The sequence below is a fragment of the Epinephelus lanceolatus genome, chromosome 1 (genome assembly GCF_041903045.1).
Source record: "Epinephelus lanceolatus isolate andai-2023 chromosome 1, ASM4190304v1, whole genome shotgun sequence".
Taxonomy (NCBI): domain Eukaryota; kingdom Metazoa; phylum Chordata; class Actinopteri; order Perciformes; family Serranidae; genus Epinephelus; species Epinephelus lanceolatus.
This window is the reverse complement of record NC_135734.1, coordinates 33,687,188-33,715,012: the sequence shown is the minus strand read 5'-3', so window position 1 is coordinate 33,715,012 and position 27,825 is coordinate 33,687,188. Positions and strand designations below refer to the sequence as shown.

Genomic DNA, 27,825 nt, shown 5'->3' with positions numbered 1-27,825 from the left:
AAGGAGTCAGAATTATGTTGTGGAGTTATAAAATAAATATATGCTACAATGTGAAGTCTTATGGTTGTATTACCTAGATGTGTGTGATGTTTTTTTGTGCATTTAGTTGTCTCTTGTTTCATAATATATCTACATGGACTAAAACAATTAATTTGTAGTGACTTTTTATACTAATCCAATATGTTTTATAGTGTGGTTAACTCCTAAATTCATGTATGATTATAATTAATTTGTCGTGGGGGATTTAGTGTTACAATCATCTGTCTTAAAAAAAGTCTGTGTGGGTAATCTGTCCTTTACTTCCCAGTTTGTTTACTTCGCACAGACTCTATAGCAGGCCACATTATACGCCGTGAAAAGCTACCCGGCTTGCTTGCATTATCTCGCAGAGTTACTAAGAGGTGGGGGGCACTAGAAAGCCAAGGTGGGGGTCCTGAACGCCGCGTTAGAGTTTTATTTCGGATGTTTTTTTCAGTTGCAAAACAGATTACGGTCCAGGTTGCAACACAAAGGACTGTCAATGCACCACTTCCTACAGCCATCCAGGGGTGAATGGGGCGCAGGACGGGGTCCACTCCAGGGTACTTGAGCGCAGGTGCGAGGTGCATAACAGTCGAGCCATAAAACACGGTGGGGAGGTTGGAGAGAGGGGGTGCGCACATACCTGTTGTCATTAACCTGCAGTTAGAGTAATCTCCTCGTGCTGAAAATGTAGCAAAATGGAGTTAACAGCCCCATTTGCACCTCGTAGAGGAGCCCATGGATTTGGGTTAAGACGCTGTGCCCACTAAGCTCTCTCTGTGAGGAGTTTGCGTTCCAGATCCAGATGCAGATCCTCAAGACGCTTTTCTGATCTGATTGCTTCAAAATTGCACATGTAATGAGGAAAAGTAAAGATGGAAAAACAGCAAGCATGAATCGCAATTCATCGATTAAGTCCTCAAGCCCAATTCCCTCTAAATAACTTAGCAATAAACTTTAGACTTATTACGCAGAAGCAATGCGCAAGCTGTATTCGTAAATTACAACGTATTCTTTATGTGATGCACGGAGGAAAAGAAGTGTAACCCCACGTTTAGATGGAGAAAATGAGAACATGCTGATACATCGCCGCTGTCGGGATTCCCTCTCTGAAGAGGAGGTGCAATGTGGCGGATTCGGGACAATGCTTTGTCAAAGTATAACGGGTGTTATAACTTGTAGGCTAAAAGAACAGGTCTCACTAATGTTGACTCCTTTGCAAATTAGGAAGGTGCTCAGCTCACGATGCCAAGACTAACCTCAGGGCCAACCTCTGCTGCTGACATCACTCCTCCTCACGGCTCGTCGCCTCTGCTTGGAGTCCCATCAAGGTCTGAGTCTCCCGCTGTGACCGAAGGCGATGCCTCATCACCATTCATTCTCAGGCAGGCACTCAGGACAAACACACAGTCGCACCGCTCCCCTGGACAACTTTTTGTGAGACGAAATAAAGCGTGATGATGACAGAAGAAAGCAGGGGCAAGCGGAGGAAACAAGCCAACCCCAGGAGGAATCGAGGTAAGAAACGTGCTGTAAAGTTTTAATAAGTTGGTAAATGATGCAGACAGCTGTTGCTGCAGCGGATAGAGAGCCCTCATGCCATCCGCATTGATTCCCTCTGCAGTCTGTTGAAAAACTAACTCTAAATATTGTATTATGGCTGTGTAGTTTGCTGCACAGCAGTTTGACTACATTCATGTTTCAGTTTCACGTTTTTTGCGTTCATGGCTCGTGATTGCCTCACAGCATAAATCGCAGGTATGAGCAGTCAACTTTCGTCAGGTTGGCATCCGCTGGGATTATTCTACCTGTGCGCACATCTGGGCAAAACCCTGAAATAAAAGCCCACAGACTGTGGCTGCATGCGTTTTGTGAAATCTCATGACCATTCCATGTTTTATATACCTCAAAAAGTTATTTTCTTAATCAATGGTAAATCATCAGTGGTTCAGATGGATTCTCAGTCTTAAAAACTTCTCTTAAAGTCAGACTTTGATTTTGTTATTTTAAGTAAGAAATATTTTTTCATCAAACACACTTCTTACAGTCCACTGTTGGTGCACCTTTCTGTGACTTTCTTTGAGACTTAAACTTTCTAGGATCTTGTTCCCTTATTACCTATCTGTGTCCTCCTATGCAACATGACATGTTATTTTTCACACGTTTGACACTGTTTTGATACACATTTTAAATATAGAGTAAACTGCATCACAAGTAATAAGATAAAAGTAGCTTAGGTGGGATTTACAACTGATCTAACCCCGAGGCTTCACTTGAGCTACAGTGTCGTACATTTCCCAACTTTTTTTTTGTCAGATCTCATAATCATAATCATTTGCATGATAAAAACCTGCACAGATAGTAAAATATTACATTTGAAAATCTATCACAGTTGGTGTTTCTATGTAGTTTTTCTGTCACATATAAAGGTTTTTCAAGCATGCATTTATTTATAGCAGCTTACCGTGTGCATGTGGGATTAATTCGGCTGCACAGTTTGAATTCTAACATGACGATCAATCACCTTATCTAGAATATGTGGTAAGCCTGAGATGACCTTAAAGCTATACATGATGTCAGTTATCAGTTTCTGTGAATGCTTCCTACAGCAGTACTGAGATGAACTTCTGAGCAGTATTCTCCCAGTTAAGAGACTGTGTTCAAACTTTGTTCTATGCATCTGGTGGTTCCTTGTTTGTGTGTGTGGCTTTGAAGTCACAAACACAAGTAAGGATACACACACCTGTTCATGGATGCACTTATAAACATTTATTCTTCTGTTCAGCTGATAAGGACTGGAAATTTATGTGAGAGTCAGATCCTACTTCCCGAACCCAAAGCAAACAGAAATTATCCACAACACTGACTGCTTCTCTAACCTTTAATTTAACTTGCAACCCCTTTATAAACAGCCAAAATGAAAACCCAACCTTGAACCCTTAAACCCAAATAAAACTAAATTTTCCTAATACTGATGGGGTTTGCGGGCGACGTGTGCCAGCCAGTGCCTTGCTGCTGGCTCTGTATTTAATGCAAAGTTGTTGGGTGATGCAGGAGAAGCTGTGAGATACCCCAAACAAACCTAACCATCATCCCAAATGCAAACATAGCCATAAACCAAGACAAAAACACATAATTAAGTCAGTGTCTAATGTTTTTTGTCATCTTGCTATCACTAAGAGGATATTTTTTTTCACTTCAGAAACAGAGCACACAAACACAAACATGGCTGTTTTTATTCCTAACTCTTTTGAGGTTCATGAAAGCCATTGCAAACCATGCGGCGTGCTTGTTTGCCTCTGATGTGACACACAACCGCCATAAACCTATTTGCTGTAAGGAGCCTGTTAACTTATATAGTTTATTGGTTTGCTGTAAGTGTTTCCTCATTTTATTCAGGGAGGTGTGAAGCTCAGCAAAGTGTCACCAGGGTGAGATCTTCGCTGGCTGCTTCGCGATAACGGGTGCTCGTGTGTGCATGCGTACACACACATGCACACTCTCACCTTTGACTGTCACGTAGCAGTTTGTCGACCGACTTAACTCTATTCCACAAATCAGCCACATCACACTACCGTGACAGCTATCAGCAGAAAAGGCACACTTACTGACAAGGACCTGTCACTTATCAGACCACCAGTAAAAACAGTCCAGTTCCTTTAATTCCTGCAGTGACCTCAGAGGAAAGATAAGCATCACCTCTGGTCAATTTCTGGTAACTTTTATCATTTCATGTTGCATCTTGAATAAGTGGAGGCGTTTTAAAGGCGAATGTAAAGAAAAATGATTAAAAATTTATATTTATCTGAGAAACTAAAAAAACAGGAAATGTCAGACTGTTTTATTTAATATACTCTACATGTATTATCAATTAGGACATAAGTTCAAGTTGCTTTCTCCCCCAATTGCACTACGAATTGTTACTGAATCTGCATGCATGCCTGCCCTGATGGCATGCTTATGTGTGAGTGAGGGCTCGTTGCGTGTACAGTACATCCTCGTGTCAGTGTAGAAATGTGTGTATTAAAGCTCTGTGTTGGATTTGGAATGTACTGGGCTGGAGGCGGCTGTGCGAGTAGGGAGTTAAAGGTCCTTGATAAAACCAAATGAATTTGGCAGGCCCGACTCATAAGACAGCGATTTTGGGGATCTTTTCCAAACCAGAAGAAAGAGAAAAAACACAGGCTGACTTTTCTTCTCTCTCCAAGGCGCCTATTGATTATGTCTCTGTCTCCCTCAATAAAACTGTCAATGTTCACCAATCTTAAGCAACGTGAGGAAATTACTACCCTTCATTCCTGGCAGATTGAAAACAGTCCCGAGACAATGGAAGGAAATGTATCCATTTGAAATGATGACCTGTATTTACTGGCTGTGAGTGAGAGATCTGAGTTTCAAAGAGTGTGAAATAATTAGCTGCGCTTCAGGCCCGTAGACACAGTCAGTTAAACCCATGATTCTGACACTGTGGGGTCATTTGCCTGTTCCCTTAATGAGAGCGAGATAATAGTGGCATTCATTCCATGTTTTTTAATCAACAAAATTGTTTTTTGATAAGCTGTACTCACTCTCCTGTGCACAGGGAAAACTTTATAAAATTACTGGATGATGAATGGAGGCGATGATAAATCTATTCTTTTACAGTGAAATACATGTATGAAGAAACTGAAGAAAATTACTGAAGGGCTCAATTCAGTTTTTTGAAGACAACTTTAATGAAGCAACCCTTTAAAATCTGTTCCCTGTCTTAATGAATTTCACAAAAAACACTTCGTTAGTGCAGCACTGCCTCTTCGCAGAGGCAACACGGTTTAGATTCCAGTTTTTAAATATGTCATTTATTTAAAGTCTTCTGGCTGTGCTATGTACAGGCTTTCCGCTGCTCTCAAACTCAGCAGGCGTCTTCATCAGAATGACATCCGCACAACTGATCAGACTCATTCAATCCCCTCGCTCTTGAATCAGATCAAGGATTGCGTTTCATGAGCACCCTTACAAACATAATTTAGTCCCATTGCCTTGTGCTTTATGTTTTGTTAGTCCATGAAAAAAAACTTGCTCTGTTGTTGAGTTGATGTGCCTTTTTAAGAGAGAGCGTTCCCTCTCCCTGTTTCCCTCACTCCCTCTTTCTCGTTTTTCTTCTTTTTTCAAGTGCCAATTTATTTAAACTCCTTTCCCCTTTTCTTCTTTCTCCTTCATTGATTTCCAAACCCCAGTCTTTGTATGCAGCTGGGGCCCAGCTGTGTGTCTGTGACTGTGTATGTGTGTGCATACATGTGTGTGTATGTGTGTGTGTTTGTGTGGGTTTTTCTGGCACAGTGCTGCCACAGTGAGCATAGCGCACTGTACACAAAGGACTTGAGCAGCAAAAAAGAGAGAGAAAAAGAGAAAGAGAGAGAATAGAGGGAAAACATTTGAACGTTAAAGACTGACGTGCTTGTACAGTACAGAGTGGAGGGGCCGGGCCTTTTTGGACTGGGCCTGCTTTAACGGCAGATGTATCGGCGCTCTGGGATGAGGGGTGGGGAGAGCGAGACAGCAATGAAGAGCCCAGGCACCACAGTTTATTACCAGGACTCTTCAAGGGGCTCAGCTCAGGCGTCAGTACCAGCGGGTGGGAGGGACAGAGGAGGAAGAAAGGAGAGGAGGATGACAGAGGTGGGGAACTGATGGGGTTGACAGGGCTGGAGACAGCGAAAACAGTTCCTCGGCGTGAGAAGACAAGAGATGGAGGGGTTGAGGGGCGTGAGGGGTAGAGACAGAAAAGACGGGACGGGCGACAGAGTGTGGGATAATCTAAGTGTTTCCTCATTTGTTCCTCAACGTTCCCACAGCTCCAAGTGTCACAGATTTCTCCCATCCTAGCTCTGTGTGTTCGATGCCAGATCTGCACAGCAGTAACGGGGAATCCCTTGATTGAGTCCCTCTGGTATTTTTCACATGTTTATTCGATTATTGCTCATTCTGATGTTTCAGATGTAGCCACAGCAGTCCCATGTCTTTCTGTACATTCCTGCCGCGTGGCTGCCACACTGTTGATCCACTCCATGAGGAATTATTTGGAAAGTTTTTTGGTGCCATTGCAGGATTAATGCATGCAGAGGGGTTTTCTGCTATATTAGCTCCTGCACATGACTGTTTGGAGTTGCAGGATCTCTTTTGTGGAGATGTTGCAGCAATGGCATTTCCTTTTCTACACTTCTGCATACAATTTGTCTTTTAAATCCATGTGGGCTGCACACAGAAATTAAACCTTTATTCAGACAATCACAATCAGATGCCTTAGTAGACGAAGGTCAAATGTAATGTAATCATCATCAGCAACTGAACAACTGCTCCAGTAATTGTTTTTTTTTTCTTTTTAGGTTTTCATACGATTCTGTAGCTTTCCAGTAGTGTTCCTGATGTATTCAAATTTTGGTCGAAGCATGTATGCTATATTACTTAATAACAATCGTACTAAACTATCAAGTCGACACCAGCAACTTCTTCGTGCTGTAAGGTAAAATTATTGTTTCTGTCAATAGAGTCGAGTGGCTTTGAAGAGAGCATAGATAACGGTTTCAGTTCCTCTTTGGAAAGGTCTGCCTGACGATAAGGTAAAGCGGTAAATAATCTTAATTTGCATACACTTAAACTGATGTCAATTTACTTTTGATGGTGCTTTTTTTTTAGGAGGCTAAAAATACATTTTGCTGTTGCTCCCGTCCACAGCAACCAAGCTCCTTTGACAGAAAGACTAATTTTACTCTGCAGAACACACAGAGTTACTACTTTCCTCTGCTGCTGATCGGTTAGTTAGTAAGAGTTAGCGCGTGACTTCTGGAACTGAACTAAAGTGGCGTCAGTTGCAATAGGCTATGTTGCTTTGCTTCTGTGCCTAGTATTCCTGTCTGCTTCTCCACACCGGAAGTGTGCAGACCGTGGGGGTGGATCGGCACTGGAATCTACACCACCGCTTTTGATAATGGTTGAGTGAAAGTCTCCATTTGAAAAATATGGAAAAGAACGCAGATTGACCCGCCTTTATTGTCCTAATAGACTAGAATAGTACAGTGGTGAACACGTCTTCATTAGAAACTTGAGAGCTGAGTCTAAGGATCACACTCCTCTAAACTGTAAGATCACACAAATAGCCACAGATCTTGTGAGGTGTGTGTGTGTGCGCATGTGCGCGCGCCTGTGTGAATGTGTGTGTGTGTGTGTGTGTGTATATAGGTGCCTCTGGGTATGCACTTTTCACACATGTAACACCAGCTGTATTTTTGCGGCTTCTCACTTATATACAGGCATTTCTATTTTCACATCAAAGGCATTTTATCTGATAGAGAAGGTTTACATACTGTACAGTTTGATGTTGCAAATTGATCCCTCTTCATTCTTGACATATGCCATTTGCAGTGCTATTATTACATTCTTTGTCGTTGCTTTGGCAAGACTCCTCGTCATTAAGTCTATTTGTGGATCTTCCTTTTGTGCAGACAGCCTGGGTATTGTGTGTTTGATATGCTGCACATGTCTGACAGAAGAAAGAGGTTAAAACTATCCAGATAGGCAGGCTCTCTGCACACAATTTATAGATATGTGCTGTTTTATCACACCTCAAATTAAATTTGGAAACCCTGCTTCAGCTGTCATGTATTACAAGGCCCAGATGGGTGGCAGAGAGAGAGAGAGGAGAGCAAGACAAAGAGACAAGGAGAGAGAGAAGAGGAGCCTGGCAGAGCCACTCAGCTGGCTGAGAGTGTGCCAGTGTCTGCCAGTGAAGGGGCTTGATATAGCAGAGCAGCAGGTTGAAAGAGGAACAGTTTGATACGTGGTGTGTATCAGCAACAGACAGGAGTGGCATTTGTGTAGGACCTGCCTCAGTCACCTCAGAGGCAAGAAAACCTCAAACCTGCTGGTGTTTTTGGTTTCATCAGTTTAACACTTGTTTTTCTGACTTGCTTCTCTTCCTTTTTTTTCTGCCTGCCTTTCAGTCTTTACACCTCTCACTGAGTCCAAGTCCATTGTCTTATTGTCTACATGTTTTAAAGCCAAAAACTAGTAACTTCCTCTTGTGAGAATCTGTCATTACACTCACCATTAGCACTATGAACATTTACTGCAGCTCATTATAAATAATATACAACTTAACAGAAGTATCAAAAGACAAATCATCAATTAAAACATTTAATTGTGAACTGAATTCACTTTCTGATGACTGACAAACAAAGGAATTTTGTCTCTCCAGACTAAAGAGACGCTGGCGTTATATAAAACATGTGCTTTTTATGGATTAATAGGAGTCTACAAACAGAGTGGTGGGTCAAATGGATTGTCTTCTACTGTACGTGTTGTTTAATGATATGATACGTGTAACGATAGTATATTTTCTGGAAAAACAAAGAAATGCTCGTAGAAAAAATAATCAGACTGGGACAAACAGTTGTTATTGTTATTGATTACTGTTTCAGTCATTTCATTTTGATTAATGTATTAATTGTTTAGTCCAAGGGTGTAGATTTTGTCTCAACATTTAGGGAGAGGCATATAAAGGGGAAGGTCTTGAGGTCCACCGCCAGAATCTTGAGCAATAAACACTTAGTTTCCGGCATTCTGGGGTATTTTTATGCACCAATTCGTGCCCTTTCTCTATCAATTTATGGTGAAAATGTCATCGTACTTTCTGTGTCAGTTCTGCAGATTTGATTCTTCTTCCTTCTGTTTTTTGGCAGATTGCAACCATTTGCAGTTTGCACACAGCCTTCACCTACTTTACCAGAGGCATTGTTGCATCTGTGAGTCAGGTTTTTGCAGTTTGTAGAAATAAAAGTCCTCTGCTACTTTCATGTTGTCAATAGGGGGGGCCTGATTTATAATTTCTTAATTGTGAGGAGGAAGTATCCTCTGCGTTCCTCAAAAATCTACGCCTATGGTTTAGTCTATGACATGTCACTATATCGTGGAAAAATATTTGCTAGACCCAAGAGCCAGGGGTGAATTAACAATCCATAACACACATTTGAGAAGCTGATCGATAAATGACCTAGAGGATTAATATATTAACGATTAATTTTCTGTTGATTTAGTAATCAGCTCTAAATTAGACCATTGGGTGATATTAAAGAGAATACCACTACAGTATAATCAGTACGGAAAAATAGCAGATAATGTAACGTCATAATGTCCAGCCCTACCTATATGTGTAGATTTTGTCAGGGGGAAACAGTGGACACATCCACCCCAATATTTATTTGTCCCCCACAATAAAACCATGAAAGTAGCAGAGGGCTTTTTATTTCGACAAATTGCTAGAATGCAACTCACAGACGTAACAATGCCTCTGGTAAAGACGGTGGTGGCAGTGTGCAACCACAAAAGCAATCTGCCATACAGTGTAAAAAAAGATGAAGCAGCTATGTAGGGTTGAAGCAGGAAGCTACGTGACATTTCTATCATAAGATGAAAGTTGGTCCGTAAAAGTTCACCAGAACGCTGGAAATGAAGTGTTTGATGCTTAAAATTTCTTTCAGGAGGACTCACAGACCCCCCATTTAATATTTCACCCCCAAAATGTTGAAACAAACCTACACCCTTGCCCCTACCCCATAGTATTTATGTATAAACCATGATCAGAAATTCTAGCTGCAAACAAGGGTTGGTACTTGTCTCAGCCCAGGTGAGAAAACAAAGTAAAACTTGGACTGACAACAAGAAAAGCATGGTTGAGGTCAGCCAGCAATCTCCCGCTCTGTCTTCCTGTACCTGTGATCACCTGGCACCACCTTCATCTGACCTGCACATCCCACTCTCTTTACACACACACACACACACACACACACACACACACACACACACTAACACAGATACTGTACATAAACATAGTTACCTGTGAGGGAGTGAACACATTCCATCATGGAGCTAACACGCTTCACTGATCTTTGGGCCCACCTGAAACACTGGAGTCTTTAGGTCTTAAATTTTATACATATTTCTATCTATCTGACTCCCTTCCTCTCTCTCCCTAAATCTCTGTTTCTTTTGCTGGCAACATCTCATTTTAACACATTTCCACTTTGTCTCCACCAGACACTTTTCGAGGCAGTGAAGGCATGGCCTTCTCAAGTTTTTTATTGGCAATAAATGTGTTCATTCATTAAGTCAGTCAGCCATTCACTTGTGTTATTACTGGTACCAGAAAAGTATCTCCAAAGAAATACTTCACATGTACATATCATATCACAAATTAGGGTCACAATGACTAAATGAAAGTAATGAGAATACCATTTTGGTAATGGCTCATGCCTTTAAACAGAAATCACACTCGTCAAACTACAACTCTCAGACTGAGCAAAGACGTAAATGTTTGCTAGCACGTGCATTATTAGATCTTCAAGTTAATCTTCAGTAGCTCAGGTATGATAAAGAGCAGGATCCATACACCGGAAGTATTTTGTGTTAAAAAGGAAGCAACGCAAATGATATCAGCATACACTGGTCCACTCTGTCATTTATCACTGCGTAACAATCTAGTAAATAGTCTTATCTCATCTTTTTTTTTAAAGAATTTCCCATGGTACGTGACAGGTTATCATGTTTTTGTTGGTATTGCAAAATGACTTTAAAACGTCAGTCAGTACAAGAAAATGAATAGGCAAGAGGAACCAAAAACATTCTGAAGTTGTACAGAATCAATTTCTTTTTCCGCTTCGGCTGTGCGGTTGACTCTGGTACCTCAGGGAAACAGTGTAGTTATGATTATATAGTGCATGTGTCCAGCGTGCAGGAGGGATGGAAGGGGAAGTAAGTCGTAAGGCAGTCTGGCAGCATATCAGAGGGAGGTAACGTCATCTAAATGATACAAGTAATAGGTAGGTGTGAATGCGTCCAGGCCTGATATTGGGACGGGACTCTGACTTTCAGACACAGATCTGAAAGGTTGACTTCATTGACTTCATTGTCATTTCTTTTTTTTTCCCTCCCCTTCTCAGATTTGCAGCTTTTTCTGGCTCTCATCTGTTGCCTTTCTTTCCTCTCTCCCTCTCTGTGTGAGCCTCTTTTTCTTCTACTGTTTCAGTGTTCTGTCTTCTCTCTTTCTATTCTTTCCTGTATCATCCTTTTGATTCTTCGTTATCTCCTCTGTGTATCTCAACTCCTCCACCTCCGCACCTCCCGTCCCTTTCACTCTTTCTCCATTTTTATCCACCACTTCTCCTGTTTTCTTCCCCTCTCTTACCATCTATCCATCCGCCGCTCCTCCCAGCCCGGGCTCCTCAAGTCCTGTACGGTCGCCATCATGCCCCCCCCCCTCCTTCTTCCCTGAGCGCCTCCCCTGTCCCACTGACACCACACGCTGCTCCCATCCCCCGAAAACCACTTCAAACAGCCAGCGCCATCAAAGCCCACAGTCAGTCAGCCAGGCAGCCAGTCAGCCAGCCAGCCAGCCTTCTGCTTCGACTTAAAATTACTGTCGTCCCAGTCGCAAGGCTGCTTTCCTCTTCTGATACACATCAAAGATCCTCTTAAACTCCCGAAGTTTGCTTTTTAAACCTTTCTTCTTGTTGAGTCTTTTTTATATACATTATTTCGCTGGTTGAGGTTTCTCTCTCTCTTTCTCTCTCTCTCCTTCTCTCTTTCTCTTCTTGCCATCTTTTTTTTTCTCCAACTGGGCCAGGTCAGTAATGACATGCACACACTCTCTTGTGTGGTTCTGCTGTCTTTGCATTTTTCTCCATGACTTTAATTAGTTTCTTTTTCAAGGCGTTGGTTCGGGCTTCACATGCACAGCACTCACATTCTCCCTCTCACAGACACACATACAGCCACACCAAGCTGCAACTAACGAACATATGGATGTGTGTTGTAAATTAATATGCAATATGACTCATACATCGTCCCTAATCAGAACTGCATAACCACAAAGACCATTTTAATGGTGTGTGTTCCCCTTTCTGCTGCCTGTATTCCTTTATGCGTGCGTGCTTAAAGGGCAGAAAAAGTGACGAAAGAAAGGCAGGGATAGAAAGAGAGTAATGGTGTGTGCAGGCATGGGAGGAACGATTCAGAGAAAGACAAAGAAAATAGAAGCAGAGTGACACATTAGAAAGGCATCTTTTCTATGTTTCAAAGCCTCAGAGGTCACATGTGGTCATTTGAAATGTTTCGGTGTATCATCATCTCTCGCCTGGAGGGTGTAATGTCAACATGCGCCAGAGGATGGCGCCCCGTCTGTATGTTAACCAGGCAGGAATTGGCGGCCAGGTCTCCTCTACAGGCTTTGTCTAATGAAACAACATTTGTCATGATAAAACAACTTTTATTTGGATACAGTTACATCCTATACTTTCTCATTTTGGTGAATGAGTTGTCCAGCAGCAGTGGACAATAGTCTGTTGTCTTTTCATATTCTTTGCTGTCTAATCAGGAGATCAACACTTGTTAGTCTTTATTTTTTACTTACAGAGGAATAACAGGGAATAACGAGATGTTTAATTTTGTGAGGGATAGTGGCATTAAGAGCTGTAGTGATAGTTGAATTTAGGTTGCTGCAACTGCATGTCTAGTTAATGCCTTCACATGGCCTGCTCTGATCTTTTCATATCTTAATGTGGGTTTCTCAGAATTCTTGTATCTTGTGTTTTAAATCTGCTCGAGTGGTTAGATTAGGACATTTGGGGTTTTAGTGCAGTAAATTGTCCTTTTCAAGGACACCACATCACGCAAAACACCTCTAACAGATCGTATACACAGATGTTTGACGTAGACAAAGTAGTGGGATACCAGGCATACTTGTTTCACCCTAAAAACAAATGTCCCGTAGTGAGTAACTGAGAGTTGCAGCTCAAGTTGAACTAACCAAATCCCACATTGTATAGCTGTTAAGCTCAAAGAGAAGTTTTATTTAGCGTGCACCCCTATTAAAAAACTTCAGAAACCTTTGTGCTCCGTCAGAGAATGTTTTAATATTCAAAAGGAGCCACTATTGTGTGGTTTCTTGTGCCAACGTACAAAATAAAGAGCCACATCAGAAAGCTGGAACGGTCCCTGAGCATTTTCATGTGTAAAGAAAAAAGAGGGAAAACAAATTTGGAGGGGGGAGACAGGGGTATTTATAGAGTGGTGTGAGAGTCTTTGCAATGACAGGAGCCTAATGAAGTGGAGTTTGGGTTTTGATTCACAGTGTGGTGAGTGCGTGGGTCCCTCTGTGACCGTTACTGCATTCCAGCACCGATCCCTCGCTACACGGAAACCAGCGCGGGCCACAGGAGGAGGTGGCGGGCCAACTCGAAATAACGTGCTCCTCTGACCGAGCTAACCTTTCTCACCAACACCAGTCCTGCCTCCAGTGCAGCAGATGCACACGGGGCGCGATGGCACTGAGCTCAAACATGGTGACAAGTCGTTGTTCATATGTACAAGCTCTCACAGCACAGTATGGCTGCAGTAGATACGTAAATTTGTCACTACTGGTGAGTCACTGCCATGATAAATGAGTCAAACAACATAATTCAGCATGACATACTAGCAGGGAAGTCCAGAATGATATCAACAGTGTTTCTTATTTTAACTTAGATAGGTCAGTGGAAACTGTATTGTGCATGGGAGTTTGTTACAGATGTGAAATGAGGAAGCGAGAGAGAGACAATGAATGAGATCAGAGGCTGTAAATCATCATCGTCGTGAACATTGTGAATGTTCATTTACTGATAAGCCAACTCTTTAAAAACCTGAACTCTCTAAACAGTTTTTTGTGATTTAGAGAATTCAACCAAATGCAGGTATTTTAGGATTTCTTTGATGTTAAGTTTATATCCTTGCAACAGAACAGTTAAATAAATAAATAAATAACCCAAAAAATCATTTCCTCTGTGCTGTGTACCTGTAGAGAACAATGTGTTACTTGCGCAAGCTGCCCACGAAGTTCAAAAATTGGCACAAAAGCAGAAAGCCACACATATCTACTCTGAAGGTAAAGGCCGGTGTCAAACAAGGTAAAAAAAATTTCACTGTGGTGGTCGACAGGACAGGTAAATATGGCGGCAAGCATGTAGGCAGTAGCATACAGGAAACCTCCAAAGGAAGAACACATGCAACCACATAGGCTCTATGCACACCTCTTCTCTGACACCTTGCCTCATTTGTTCAAAGAAAAAAACTGATAACCACATTTTTTTTGCACACAAATTGATTCTGTTTGATAAACAACTAACAGTCTGTGGTGTTTTCGTGTCAGAGCATTTAGTGCTTTGTTGTTTTAGGACTTTTCGGTTTTGTCTGTTAATCACCACACACAGCACGCAGGTAAAGGATGAAATGTGAGGCAGGGCTTGCGTCATATGCAAAACATTTGAACCTTGTTAAATACATTCAAATTGAAATGTGAACTTTGACCTCTACTCTTTTTCATTTTCCACCATAGAGAATGAGCTGTTCATCCTTCTTTAACCCACAGCGGTTTGTTTTGGGTGATCTGTGCATCTCCTATGGCCAAGGCGCTCTATGTTTAAAAGGCCTACCCTACACAAAAAGGCTACATTATCCAATGTAGAAGATTCTTATAATGACACACTGAATGCTAAGCTTATTATCTAGCGACAGTTTCACCGCCTTTTCAAGCTACCTGTGAAAATGCAAAGCTATTAATTTTGAAGTTCCTGTGGAGGCAGTTGTCAGCTCTGTAAAATCATTACAGGCTACAAAAATATATCATGGATGTCTTAAGTTGACTCACCACAATCTAAGAATACACAGCTCGGGTGGGAATCTACAAGAGGGGATGAAAGTATACCCTGCGAGTGTGTTTCTCCGTCTTCTTCACACCGCCTCTCCATGAGTGTCTGTAGCCGCCACAGTTCAGCGGACTGTACCTCCAAGTGAGTCAGAGCTGTCTTACTGTTTCACCGGCACGTAAATGCACCTTTGTGGTGTCGTTTACTGGTCTACGTCAAGTTATTTGGGACCCCTTTCCTGTCTTGTCAGTCTGAGTGCTCCTGTTTCTTTTTTTCTTTCTCTCTGAGATGCATAAACACACAGACAAACACTGTAGCATAGAAAAATGCTGCTTGAGTTTGTGTTTACAATTATGTCATAATCCTGCTTTGTGTTTTTAATCACGTATAAATACACATGGTTAAAATTCCCATGTGTTTGGCAAATGAAACCACTAAAAAAGCAGCGTTCCACCATTTGCATTAAGTGAATTCACACAGACTCATAGCAAAGCTGTGCAGTATGCATGGGCAAAGTGCAAATATGAGTAGGAGGAGATTAAACCTATCAGATGTAAAAACAGAAAAAAAACTTTGTCTAGGATTGAATGTGACAGATAAAGACAATGGCAGAGAAGCTGTTATCCTCTCTGTTTCATCATGAGGTAGCTCAGCTTGCCCTGCAGCATATGGATTGCACAGTGAGTTACAGCTTTGTTAACTATTTGGTGGTTTTGCTGCACATTATTTCAACTTATTTTACTGTTGGTTTAATATGTTTGTCTTTTGAAGTCACATGAGTGCAGGTTTCCACTCAGCAGATGTGGTTCACTGTTTGGTGCAGTGATGTGACTTGTAGATACAGAATAACAGATAACAGATCTTATTCGATTTTCAGATGCCTGGGCTCTTTCAGAGCGACCATGGCAGCTGTACACAACACCACAGTATGTTTCAGCCGGTGTCTCGGGGGCTGTGCTTTGATTCGCCGAAGCTCCTCTGAAATCGCACTGAGAACGAGCTCATATGTGAATAATGAAACTAACACCAGCACACAGTCATACCAAAAGCGCAACTCGTTGACAAATCAACTTTGTGAGTGGTATCAGTGAATAGCTCGCTTTGAAGCTAATAAAATGCCAAAAGGGATTCTGCTTTTGTGTCACAAGAGCCCTAATTGAACGGAATCATTAAAAGCCACAGTGAACAAAGGCGAAATAGTTTCAATACAGTGTTTCTTGTCAGATTTAAAGATCACTGCTCAGAGTGCAGAATCGCGCCGCAGTTGTGCCCACTTCTGTCTTTGCAGAGCCTTAATCAATACTAGGAAATTAGCTCGGTGTTTATTTCTCGAGCTGATTGTTCTGTGCCCCTCTGAGGGTTTCAAAGTGCAGATGTTGCCGCTCGGCTGCACATTCTGTGGTGGTGGTTTAAGTGCCTTGACAGGGTGGTGTCTCCTAATGAGCAGGACATCTAAAGGCACAGAGCCGTGACTTTGCTGCTGTGGTACCACATGGGCTTTAACTCACACAAAGTTATTGTCATTTATTTCTTTGCCTTATTTGATCATGCTGTAGTCCTCTGCAGCAGTAGGCCGGCCATGCTCCCCATTTGTGCCCACAATACAAGTCGTGTTTGTTTGTTTTTCTGTATTTCTCTGTACCCTAGTTTGTGTGAGTGTGTGTGTGTTGAGGGAATTTCCCCTCTGTAGCGTGTTTTTCACAGTTCGACATCAGTTGGAGGATTTGTGTCAGGGACAGTTTGACACTGTTGCTTTCTGTCACTGTTTCTTCTCTAATTCCTCACTCCTCTCTCATTCTTTTATCTCTCTCCTCCTCCATCATTTTTTTCTTTCTCCCTCCCTCACTCCCAGTGCAGTTCATGCTCTGTGCAGTATTCTTCATGCACCTCTGCCTCTATTCTGTTACCCCTCTTTCTCTAACACATACACACCACAGCACTGTGTACCAAACACACTGCAAGAATGCAAAATCACATGCTGCACCACACATCACATTTAAGCATCTCTTCCTCCACACTAATATGACCTTTACAATCCCCAACACAGTGTCACAGTTTCAGTCTCATTTATTCTTGCCGGCAGCCATTTGCAGACTTTTTTTTTTTTTTTTTTGGTGGCTCGCTGCCTGCCAGCTAAGAAACTGCAATCAATTGAACTCGAACTTGACTGCACGACTTAGACTCTCATATCAATGTGTTTGTGGTTATTTTCACCATCATTAGACAAGAATGTTTGCACTTCCTCTTCTCTGGCCACAGAAATGCAATAAAAGTGCAGCAAAACATCACATTACCACCATTCCTATTGGTTAACATGTAATTTGGAGCATTTAATCCTCAATTTGCTGTCAGCATCCATGATATAATCTGTAAAACATTTGGATGGATTGAAATTTGAAAGTTGCATTCCTAAATGAGGCGACCACCGAGAGGAAAATTCAACACTAAGTTTCCTGTAAAATAAATTAAATTCACTTTGAGATATTGGTTTCATACACTCTCCTATGATCTTACAAAATTATATTTTGAAATTAAATCTTCTTGTATCAAAAGTTATTTATTTATTTATTGCTGTATAAACATGTCTAGGGAATGACAGTGTGTTCATTATGTATTTGGTGCATGTGCAATAACACAGTTAGATGAAACATAATTGGCACACAGGCATCAGTTGTGCTTTTCCTCCTCTCAGTGTTGTCAGGGTAGGTCAGACCAAACCAAACCAGAGCAGGCCAAGGTGCCTAAGTCAGAAGGAACCATCACCCTGAGAGACAGAGAGAGTGTGAGTCGCTGCTACGATTGAGAAGATCAGGTGGGAGGTGTTTGTTCTTGGTTGCGGTCCTCCTCTGACTCATTGTACAAATGTCAGAGAGCAGGTATGAATAGGGGAGCTCTCACAGTGAGAGTTTTTTAAATGGCATGTTGGATTTCTGCGATATATTTAAAGATGGGTCATCGTTGTCAGCGCGAGCACATTCTGCAAATGAATATGGATTTACCTCGTCTCTGAAGTGCTCTCGTAGGTACTGTAAAAATGACAATACACACATCTTCCTGTGTTTGCTTTTTGTTTGGCGTGTGGGCATCTGTGACCCTCATGGTAATTTATTTAGTTCAAAATAGCAAGTGTTGACTTTCTTTGACACCTGTGAAACCATGACAGCTTGAGCCGCATGGAAGGAGCATTATATCATACATTAACTGAAACCAAACAATTTCTAAATAATATTTTTATTATATTTTATATTTTTTATCAAAAAGAGTTGTTACAAAAAAATATGTTTCACCAGTGTGTTTCTTAATATGCCTCAGTTTACTCAGTTGTATCTCTTCTTGCTTATGACTGTTTTACCACCAACATTACGGCTATATTATGTCATATGAAGAGCTTTGTGGATTTAATTTATTTTGTGTAGCAGGATAACTCTTTGCTGATGTATCAGTTTGAAAAGTGATGTGATGTGAACTTTTAAAAAACAATGGCACAAGACAATAAAAGAGACAACTGTAAAAAAGCATATTTAAATTGTTAAACTAAACTCAGAACTTTAAAATATGTACCCTGCTTGATTTTATTTCCTATGTATATTTAAAGTTAACGTTAATGGTATGCATATGGTGCGTGGTTCTGATTTTGCGTATATAACAAAAACTGCACTTTTATGACACATAATTCAGACACAAAGTATTTCTAACACAGTAAACAACCATATCTGAAATGCTGCTATTTGTGCTCAGTTTGAGAGTTGCTCAAAATGTTTTTTTTGCATGTTACCAAAATGTTTTATACTGATATGTGCAAGAAAAAGTTGATTATTAGGTTGTTTTTATCTCAAGAAAATTAATTAAATAGCACTGATAACATTTTATTGCCATTATCCTGGCTTTTATGTACCGTTCTTGAATTGTAAGAATCAGCAGAACGGTAACGATTACATTGCGTGGTAAATTGGGCCTGGCCTTGTTTGTTGCCTTTAAAACCAAGAGAAACAAACAAGGTAATTTCTAGGTAATTATTCCGTGCTTACCATTTAGCCACATAATTACTAAGTCAATACCAGATCACATGTGTGCGTCGTAAAATAAACTGCAGCTTAGCGTGTTGCTGTACAGTAGATGCCCTCTGGGATATAAACAGTGCAGAATTAGACCAGCACTGAAACTCTCTGTACTGCTGTGAGCCAGTGCAAAAGAAATGTTGATTTTTTTTGTCTTTATCTTATGTTACTTTTTTTTTAGTTGCGGTTTGTGTTTTGCTGTGGTTGTGTAAAGATTTTTTCTTCCCATGTCACGCACATGTGTGCTTCTGACTGTGTTCAGGCGTTATCTGTCTCTGTCTGCAGGCTTTGGAAGACTGACTAAACTATGTAAAAAATAAGAAGACTGCAGATCATCATTTTTTTAGTCCTCAGATCTGATTCAAGATGGATCACAAGCCTCAAGATAACAAGAGCAGCGATTTGTTTTCTCAGGATGAAACTCTGGTGTCCCAAGCAGACTGCTTTCTGGCAGGCAGGCCGTCAATCTCTCAGATGTTCAGTCACTGTCAGGCAGGGAAAGCGGCAGATGGATTAAAATAGTGCTGCAGTGTTTGATCTGAACACACTGTTGTTGTCAAACCATCAGAAACAGTCCCCAGAAGACCAAGTGATCGACATTGTCAAGCATGATGCAGCACAGTTTGGTTAGCACTCTCTGGATATGAGTCACGTTCTTCCCACGCACACTACAGTGCATGCACAACAGCAATGTACTGTTTTCTACTGAGTTGTGCTGTGTGTTATTTCATGTTCAGCATCTTCCAACAAATTATACATTCATAAAACTCTTGCACATTGCATGAATTCATAACTCCTTTGTACCTAGACATGCCATCTCTATTTGCTTGCAGTCCCCCCCCCCCCCCCCCCCCCCCCCCAAAAAAAACCTCCTGTGCCGTTCAAAGATTTAGTTGTCCTGCTTCAACAGAAAAAAAAGACCAATTTGAAGGATGCAACCTCTATCCAAATAAATAAATCAACGGGCCCGATAATGAAAGCCATCCCAGCGCGATGCTGCTTTAATGACAGCACATATAGGCTCAGTGTCACTCACTGTCATGGGAGAGAAAATTAGAGCCAATTTAATGCTGATCCGGACCAGATTTTTCTCTTTTTGGGCCCAGCGGTACGTCCTATCATCCCAGGAAACTCCTACAGGGCTGATAGGTCGACCTCAACTACATCATATAACTTCATAGCTGTCTGCTGTAGGGAAACACATTTGATGACCAATTTCACCCCCCATAACAGCAAGTCATTCCTCCCCATGTTGGTAGAGCAGCATGGAGCAGAGGCTCAGATTACTGGCCTTGGGTGAATCAGAGTTTTGCATGAGCTTACTTTTACAGAGGTGTAATGAAGCTGGGGAAGGACTTGCAACTAGATGATACAAACAGATATGCGTGTAGGTGTTGAATTTTAAGGTTAGATAATATATTCACTGGAAGAATGTGTGTACATGAAGTGTTTTAGTTGTGTTTGTGGGCTGCCCCCTTCTCGGCAGCGCTGGGCCCCCTTTTGCTCTTTCAGTAACGGAGTGAGTGTGTGTGTTATCTGTGTGTGCGTCTCGGAGATGTAAAGTTGACAACATAGATTTGCTGAAACATCTCCGCCGATGTAGAACTGTCTCTGGCCTTTGTCACAGCGAGCTGCGGGTCGTAACTGAGTGTGTGTCGAAAGCAAAATACTCATCAATTATTGCGTCCACCAGCCAGTAAGGGTGTATTTGGAACGGCTCACACAAAAATCTTTTTAGAGTGACTGAGTGTTGTTTTGACAGTTTAATGAATAAACTTTGTTTATGTTTTTTTCTATTTATTTAATGAGCTGTGAAACTTTATTTTCACTCTGATGAGAAGAGGCCAAAGGGAAAAATTTATTTAAAACTAATAAGGACCATGACAGCGTCGTATTTTGATCTTCATCAGATGCTCATCAGAAACCTTATTTTCATGACAACACAAAAAAGAAGAATCGGCCCTCTGTGTGTTGGCACAGTCCGTGTGTCCCCCCCCTCCCTCGACAATGATTTGGCTTTCTCCAATGATGTATTTCAGAGTCACTGGCAGAGAGTCTATGTGTGTTCTTAAATGGTCATTACTTGGTTGTGATTAGATATTGCCAATCAGTGAGAGGAAAACAGAGAGTCCTCAAAAAAAGCCTTGGAAATAAGAGCCTACAGCTGAAATCCCAGGCATGTGTTTGTGATTGTCATTTATTGTCTTTGCCATGGGAAAAAGTAATGCGCCTTTCCAGTTGTGCTGCAGTCTGGGTACCGAGGGTACACTTATAAATTACAGCATGTTATGTATCTTTTCTTCTTGCTGCCGCTCTGTGTCCCCGCTGCATCACAAATCACATACGAAAATATGAGAATAACTTGGACATAAAAACAGTTGTTTTTTTTTTACAATTGCACAAATTGTTTTTTAAGAGAGTTTCAGTTCAAGATAACATTTTAACATTGATTAGAAAAATGACAAATCTTCTATTTGACAAACAGTAAACACTGTAATTACAGTGATTAATACCAACATTAAAATAAGATGTATTTTACTAGATTTAACTTTGATCCCTAAGATAACACTTCTGTAAACTTCTCTTATGTAAGCCATGACCTTAACTGAATACATATATTTTTATTTAATTTATTTAAAAGTCTTTTTCAGTTTTAAAATGAAAGCCACACTGCACTCTCAGTACCGTCAGAGTAAAACCATCTCTTTGGAAATTACACTGAAATTGATGAGAAATGACTATTATCATTTGATATTATGGTGTCTGAAGTTTTATATTATGATGATGGCTCAGTGACACAGTTGAAATATCATAATTTCTAGTTAGGGCCTTTCTTCAGCAGCTCTGGATCTCGTTTGCACAAATGTGTATGTTGCATGCTGAGCATGTATTCTTGTATTGATCTTAATCCACACATCAAACCACACAAAGCCATTTTAAATATGTCATGATAAGAAACACATTTAACAACCTCACACGAAGACAATTTCTTTCCTCCTGCTCACAGAGAGAGCACAGAAACAAAAATTAAACAAATAATAATACTGCTGTTCGGCTTTAATCTCAAGCAACATGTTTGATATAGTTTAGAATTTATGAAACATGTTTGAATTTCTGGTTGTGTTTTTCCCCCTAATTATAATTTCAAAAATATCAGGAACTGAAAGCAGTTCAGTTCCTGATATTTTTTTAAATTATAATTAGCATTGTTACTGGTTAGTTTTGATCATAATTTATGGCTGAATTGATAAGAAACTCATTTGCCTGTTGCCTTTTGTTTATGTTGGAAAATAATGAATATATATTTAGATGCCACAAAACAATATTAGCAACTCACTGAATGAGATAAAAGACATGTTTATTAGATTTTTAACATATTTGAAAATACATATCGCGCATCATTAATGAGCGTACCGTCTGTTTGCTGCATAGCATTTTAACAGGACTTGTCAGTCTGATCCAGGGTCGTTTGTCTCTCTTTCTCACAGTTGATGCTGAGCAAGTAAGTACACTGGGATCTGAGGGGGAGGATGAGGTGGGCCTGTGGAGCCTGGAGCCGCAGGACTGCCAGGAGAGCCTGGACAAGACGAGCCTGACGCCTAGTGAGGGCACGGAGGAGCCTGGCAGCCCTGCTCGCTCTACGCGACCGCACAGCCTCAGCCCCGGCAGCAGGAACTACTGGCCACAGGTGGAACAGGAGGCTGAGGGTGCAGACGACGCCACCACTGCATCCGCCACTGACAGGGAGGGAGACCAAGAGCCATTGAGGATGTACTGTAAGTTCCAAACTAAAGCATTGTACTGTTTTGTTGTAAAAAGAAAAGTTATTTTCTGAACTCTAAAATACCCCTGCAGTTGTTTCAGAAGAATGAAGTCCCGCCAAGAAAGTAGCAAAACTATGTGAAATTTGATCTATATACTGTATGAGACCGCTGTGTAGGACACCACTGTATGTGTAAACAAGTTTACAGTGTTTTTCTGATGCAAGACGCCGCCAGTCTCACGATGCCTCTCAGAGCCCTCTGTATACACCTTCATATCAGCTCCTTGTGAAACCATGCCTTCCCTACAAGCTGTTCCTTTTTTTCACTCTTCTCTTTGAAAAGGCAGCCCTCTGAAAGCATGACAAAAGAACTCATCCCACACAATGTCACAATATTTCCATGCATCAAAGAGGTGACGTTACGGTACTGAAATCAGCACTGCCCGACGCGAGGCTTTCCCTTTTATTTAGGAGAGATCAAAGGCTCACGCGGCTTGCCTACTAACAATCACTTAGCTCCCTCGCCTCGTGTGATTTGGCCTTGCCTGATGAAGGCAAAGCTGAGTTTTTACAACACTCAGCCACACAGGCTCTTCCCTTCACCACATAAAAAAACAGCTCAAAATATGCCAACATCTGCAAACATTTGAAAAATCTTCCTCAAAGTCGCTGTAAGCTGACTGGCTTGATTCATGATAGGAGGCGCCCTCTCTTCTTCACGTGGCTTTCTCTCTCTCTTTCTATCTGTCTGTCTGTCTGTCACTGCACTCAAGGACACAAATGACAAATAATTCTTCCATCTAGTTTCATATCTGGCCAAATAACTCCCTGAATACATTGTTTTATCTGTCAGACTTAAACCTAACAATTTAGTTCCATTAGATTCAGTTGCACAGTGTCACCGTATCCCCGCTCCCTCTGCACACATGGATATATGAACAAGACGTGTGCAGTCACACAGAGTCAGAGAGCAAACACCTTCTCAAGACTTTAACACAGATGACATGAAAATGGTTCAACTGCACTGATGCAACCACTGACGAGAACACTGACCAACTTTGAAAATGTTAAGTTAAAAAGGCCAGTAGGTGAATCAGTTCTAGGAGAGGTTACATAAGACTGCCATATATTAATCAGCAGAATTGTTTGTGGTCTTTTGCGCAGTGAATGACACATTTCTCAGCCTATTTTTGTATTGAATTCAGTGTCATAACATGGCCCGCTTGGCCTGGATTTTTATTTCAGTGAGAAAAAATAATCTAATATGAATATTTACCTGCAAATCTCACCAATAAAGCAGAGTGTGTGCATGTATTAGAATCATGTACAATATTTTTCAAAGTTCCAGACACTGTTCAACAGTTTAAAGTAATATTTCACCCACAAAATGAGCATTTGTAAATCAGTTAGTCATGCTGTGTTGTGTATAATCCAATTTTCATTTATCCAGTGGAATGCTCAGTACTTCCCAAACACATGCATTTGAGCTAAAACCTCGTTATTTAAAACTGAGCTGAAAGTGAAACTTATCTGTGCTCTCTTCAAAGCCAGACTCCACTGTCTAAGGTTTTTTAGGGTGAAGTATTTCTTTGATGTAGGAACAAACCTCCTTCCATTTATGGACATTAAAGTTCCTCTGCATCTTCTTTTCTGTCCCCAGGTAAGAACTCAGACTCCCAGAATGCCTTGGAGGACCTGGCCCACTATGAATTTCTGGCCCAGTTGAGGAAGGCCTCTACGTCAACCAGCCTCTTGGACCACCTGAACCACAATGGCACAGCAGCGATGTACCACCCAAGCAGCAGGCATGACGAGTTGCCACCTGCCATCTGGTCACCGGGAGCTCAGCACCGCTCACTTGAGGGAGCAGGTAAACTGGCGAGGGAGCAGCTGCAATGATACTAAATAGAAAATCAGCAAATCTGAAATGACTGCTCTTGATCTAGGCAGTGTGTTGTTAGAATGATGAGCTGCTCAGCTGCTCAGCTGCAGGCTGACAGTTATACAGCAGTGATACAGCACAAATCAGATTATTTATGGTAATGTTATTCTGAGAAAATGGGAAGGAAAAGGCTTTTCACACATCAGCTTATCAGCCGCTGGTGCTAAAACAAAGGGGTTTCGTCAGGGTTTGACACGACAATGCATTCACACATACATGTTCAAGTATTCAAGTCATTCATGTAACAGTATGATGTTGTCCCACATTTAGAATATTTTGCTTGTGGCTCAACTTTTAATATTAAATATAACAAGTTTATATAAAAGGTTGTGTCATGGTTTAATTGTTTATTGAGTTAGATAACATAAAAAAAGATATAAAATACCTTTACTCAGTCACATAAAACATTAAGTTTAAACAATATCCCATTTACAACATAACTCTGTCAGCACAATTACAACACGGTCCTGTTCCAGTATATTAAAGCAAATATGCAGCACACTTAATTAAGACTTTCTTGTCCGTACCTACAAATAGTAAGCGAAGATAATTTGATATCTTGCTTGATGCATGCTGGGACAGGCTCCAGCCCCTGCGGTTTAGAAAATGGACGGATATATTTAATAAATATGTGAAGTTTTCCATGGTCTGTTTAAAACATCACATCTCCCTCTGGACTCTAGACACAGGGAGGGCCCAGCAGGCCTGTCCATTCTGCCACAGGATGTATCAGCGAGGAGCCCCTTTGAGGGACCACATCAAGTACTGTCAGGACAGGGAGGGGGGCCACATGGTCTGTCCGCTCTGTGGATACACTGCCACCCTTAGGGCACAAATGGAGCGGCACCTGGCACTTCACAACCAAGTGCAGGACAAGGTGAGGTACACATGGACAGTAGGAGAAACTTTAAACTGCAATGAGCCAAATCGTCCAAACACCTTCACACCCTGAAATTCATCCCTAAATGTGTTGCAACAAAAGAATTAATAGCAATGTCCTGTTATCCAAGGGTGTCATGAGTTTGGATCCTAGCATTGAGACCAGGAAGTTCAAATGTCTGCAGTGTGGGAAAGCGTTCAAGTACAAACACCACCTCAAAGAGCATCTCCGCATCCACAGCGGTGAGACAAAATAACATCAAAACATTTATACTCACCCAGCAATTTGCTATTGTTTCCACTGCATCACTAACCCATACTTATCATACCACTATGAAATTATACCAAATGTATTTTGTTGACAATAAACAAGTTAAAATAATCCACAATAAGACCGTTATGAAAAAATGTTGACTGTATTATCAACCTACTCTCACCATCTTTTGACTAATGTATCCCATGTGCATGTCACCCTATAGGTGAGAAACCTTACGAGTGCTCCAACTGCAAGAAACGTTTCTCTCACTCTGGCTCCTACAGCTCCCACCTAAGCAGCAAAAAGTGCCTGAGTGGTGGAGGAAATGGAGGAAATGGAAACGCAGGAGGAACCAGTGGTGCTTTTAATGGACATAGCCAAAGCTCCTACCACCACTCATTTCCAACATCTCCCTCTGCAGGCGGGGGGAGACATAGTATTGACAAGGGCTCTCCGTTGGCTTCACAAACCCAAAATCATACCGGGCCTCATGGTCGCACAGCAGAGGATCCTCAGCAGCTTTCACTGCAGGACCCGAACCACAACCCAACAGGCTTCCCCAGAGCGTCCGACCTGGCTCGGCTCTGGGACCCCTCGGCAGAGCTCTCTCTGAGGGCCAGTATACTGAAAGGGACCACCCTGCTGCCTTATCTGCACTCTGGGACCAAGTTTGAACAGATGCTGCAGGAGATGCTTCACAGGGAGGTGAAGAAAGATGAGGAGATGGACAGAGGAGGAGCTGCAATTGAGGAAAGGAGGGTGATTTACAACGGAGGAGGCCCTGACAGGAAGGTGTCGCCTGACAGGAGAAGAGAGGCGGTGAGGTCAGGTGAAGGGGAGAGAGGTGTGCTTGGGGTGACGTGTCGCTGGTGCTCCCAGCTTTTCCCCAATGTGGCAGTGCTCCTGCAGCATGAGCGCTACCTCTGTAAGATGAACCGAGAGGCAGTGGAGGTGCCCGAGGGTCTTCGCAGCAAAGACCACCCCTCACCACCTTTATTCTTCCCCAGATCTGCTCTCCAACCAGAGAACAGCAAACCGAGTGAATTAACCAACGGCCTGTCTGAAAACAAATCACCACTGCAGAAGCCCAGCTGGCACTCTGTTCCGCAGCAGCTTTTGGTGGCAATGCACTCTCCCCCACAGCCCCACCATGACGCCTTGTCCTCACGAGCCTTCTGGTCCAGCCAGGAAAAGGGAAGCCCAAGCCAACCAGTCAGCCACTCCCCAGAGCTGTCATCACCTCGAGTCAGACGAAGGGTTCCCTCTTCAGGGTTTGGTTCTCCAGTCTGCCTCGACCTCACCAGCTGTCCTCCTGAACTGTCCTCCCCTCAGAACCAGACCGGAAACCCCTGGTCTGCACAGAACGAACCTCTGGACCTCTCTCTGCCCAAGCAGCTCTCAGACCAAGAGGGGAGGAACAAAACTGTCAACGGCAACTCAGCTAGAGGAGAGAGGACCCAGCAGCTCAGCAGACCAAGTCCAACTTCACATCTGCCCCTTCACCACCACCCAGTCTACAGCGGGGCCGGAGCTCCAATGTTTCCAGGGTCCTTATATAATGGATTTCCTATCTTCAACCAGTCTGGTTTAGGGCTTTCAGCACATGACGGCATTGCAGGGATTCCATTCGGCCAGCCAGCTAACGGCCCAGGGTTTCTCTCCCCTATGGCTTACATGATGGATGCAGATGCAGAGGCAACACTGAAAAAGATTCACCAGGAGAGACAAGCTCTCATGGTGAGTAAGGCTTCTCCTTCAGGTTTTTATTTTAAAGAATTATGTGTAGTTGCTGATAAACAACCTCAAAACTGGTGCAGAAGCAGTACTATAAGTACATGAAAACTGTATCCTGATACACATTTTCATGTTTTCTCCGTAGGGTGAAGTGTTAAGCCGTGGAGCTCTGGACTACCTCTCTCTCATGGATGAAGGACTGGAGGGAGACGGAGGACCAGGGAGGAAAAGACTGAAGAAGACAGACGAGGGGCTTTACGCTTGTGACATTTGTGAAAAAACCTTTCAGAAGAGCAGCTCTCTGCTTCGACACAAATACGAGCACACAGGTTTGTAGCTTTTACAAAAGCACTTCACTCATGTGCCATTTCCTTTAGTAAAAATGTATTTTTCTTCTGTTTATGTCCCCTAAAATGTCTGACTCTAACTACACTGACTTGTGTCTGTGTAAAGTCTGTCAC

General features: G+C 42.0%; 1 protein-coding gene across 1 annotated transcript in view; it reads left to right on the top strand.

Moving 5' to 3' along the window:
* The first annotated feature begins 1,201 nt into the window (after nt 1-1,201).
* Nucleotides 1,202-27,825, top strand: part of LOC117256729 (zinc finger E-box-binding homeobox 2) — a 31,604-nt gene continuing 4,980 nt past the window's right edge. The window contains exons 1-7 of the mRNA XM_033626334.2: nt 1,202-1,539; nt 22,279-22,566; nt 24,214-24,423; nt 25,179-25,372; nt 25,506-25,617; nt 25,854-27,367; nt 27,510-27,693. Coding sequence (XP_033482225.1) covers nt 1,479-1,539; nt 22,279-22,566; nt 24,214-24,423; nt 25,179-25,372; nt 25,506-25,617; nt 25,854-27,367; nt 27,510-27,693 — 2,563 coding nt within the window. The 5' untranslated portion in view covers nt 1,202-1,478. The remainder of the gene's footprint in view (nt 1,540-22,278; nt 22,567-24,213; nt 24,424-25,178; nt 25,373-25,505; nt 25,618-25,853; nt 27,368-27,509; nt 27,694-27,825) is intronic.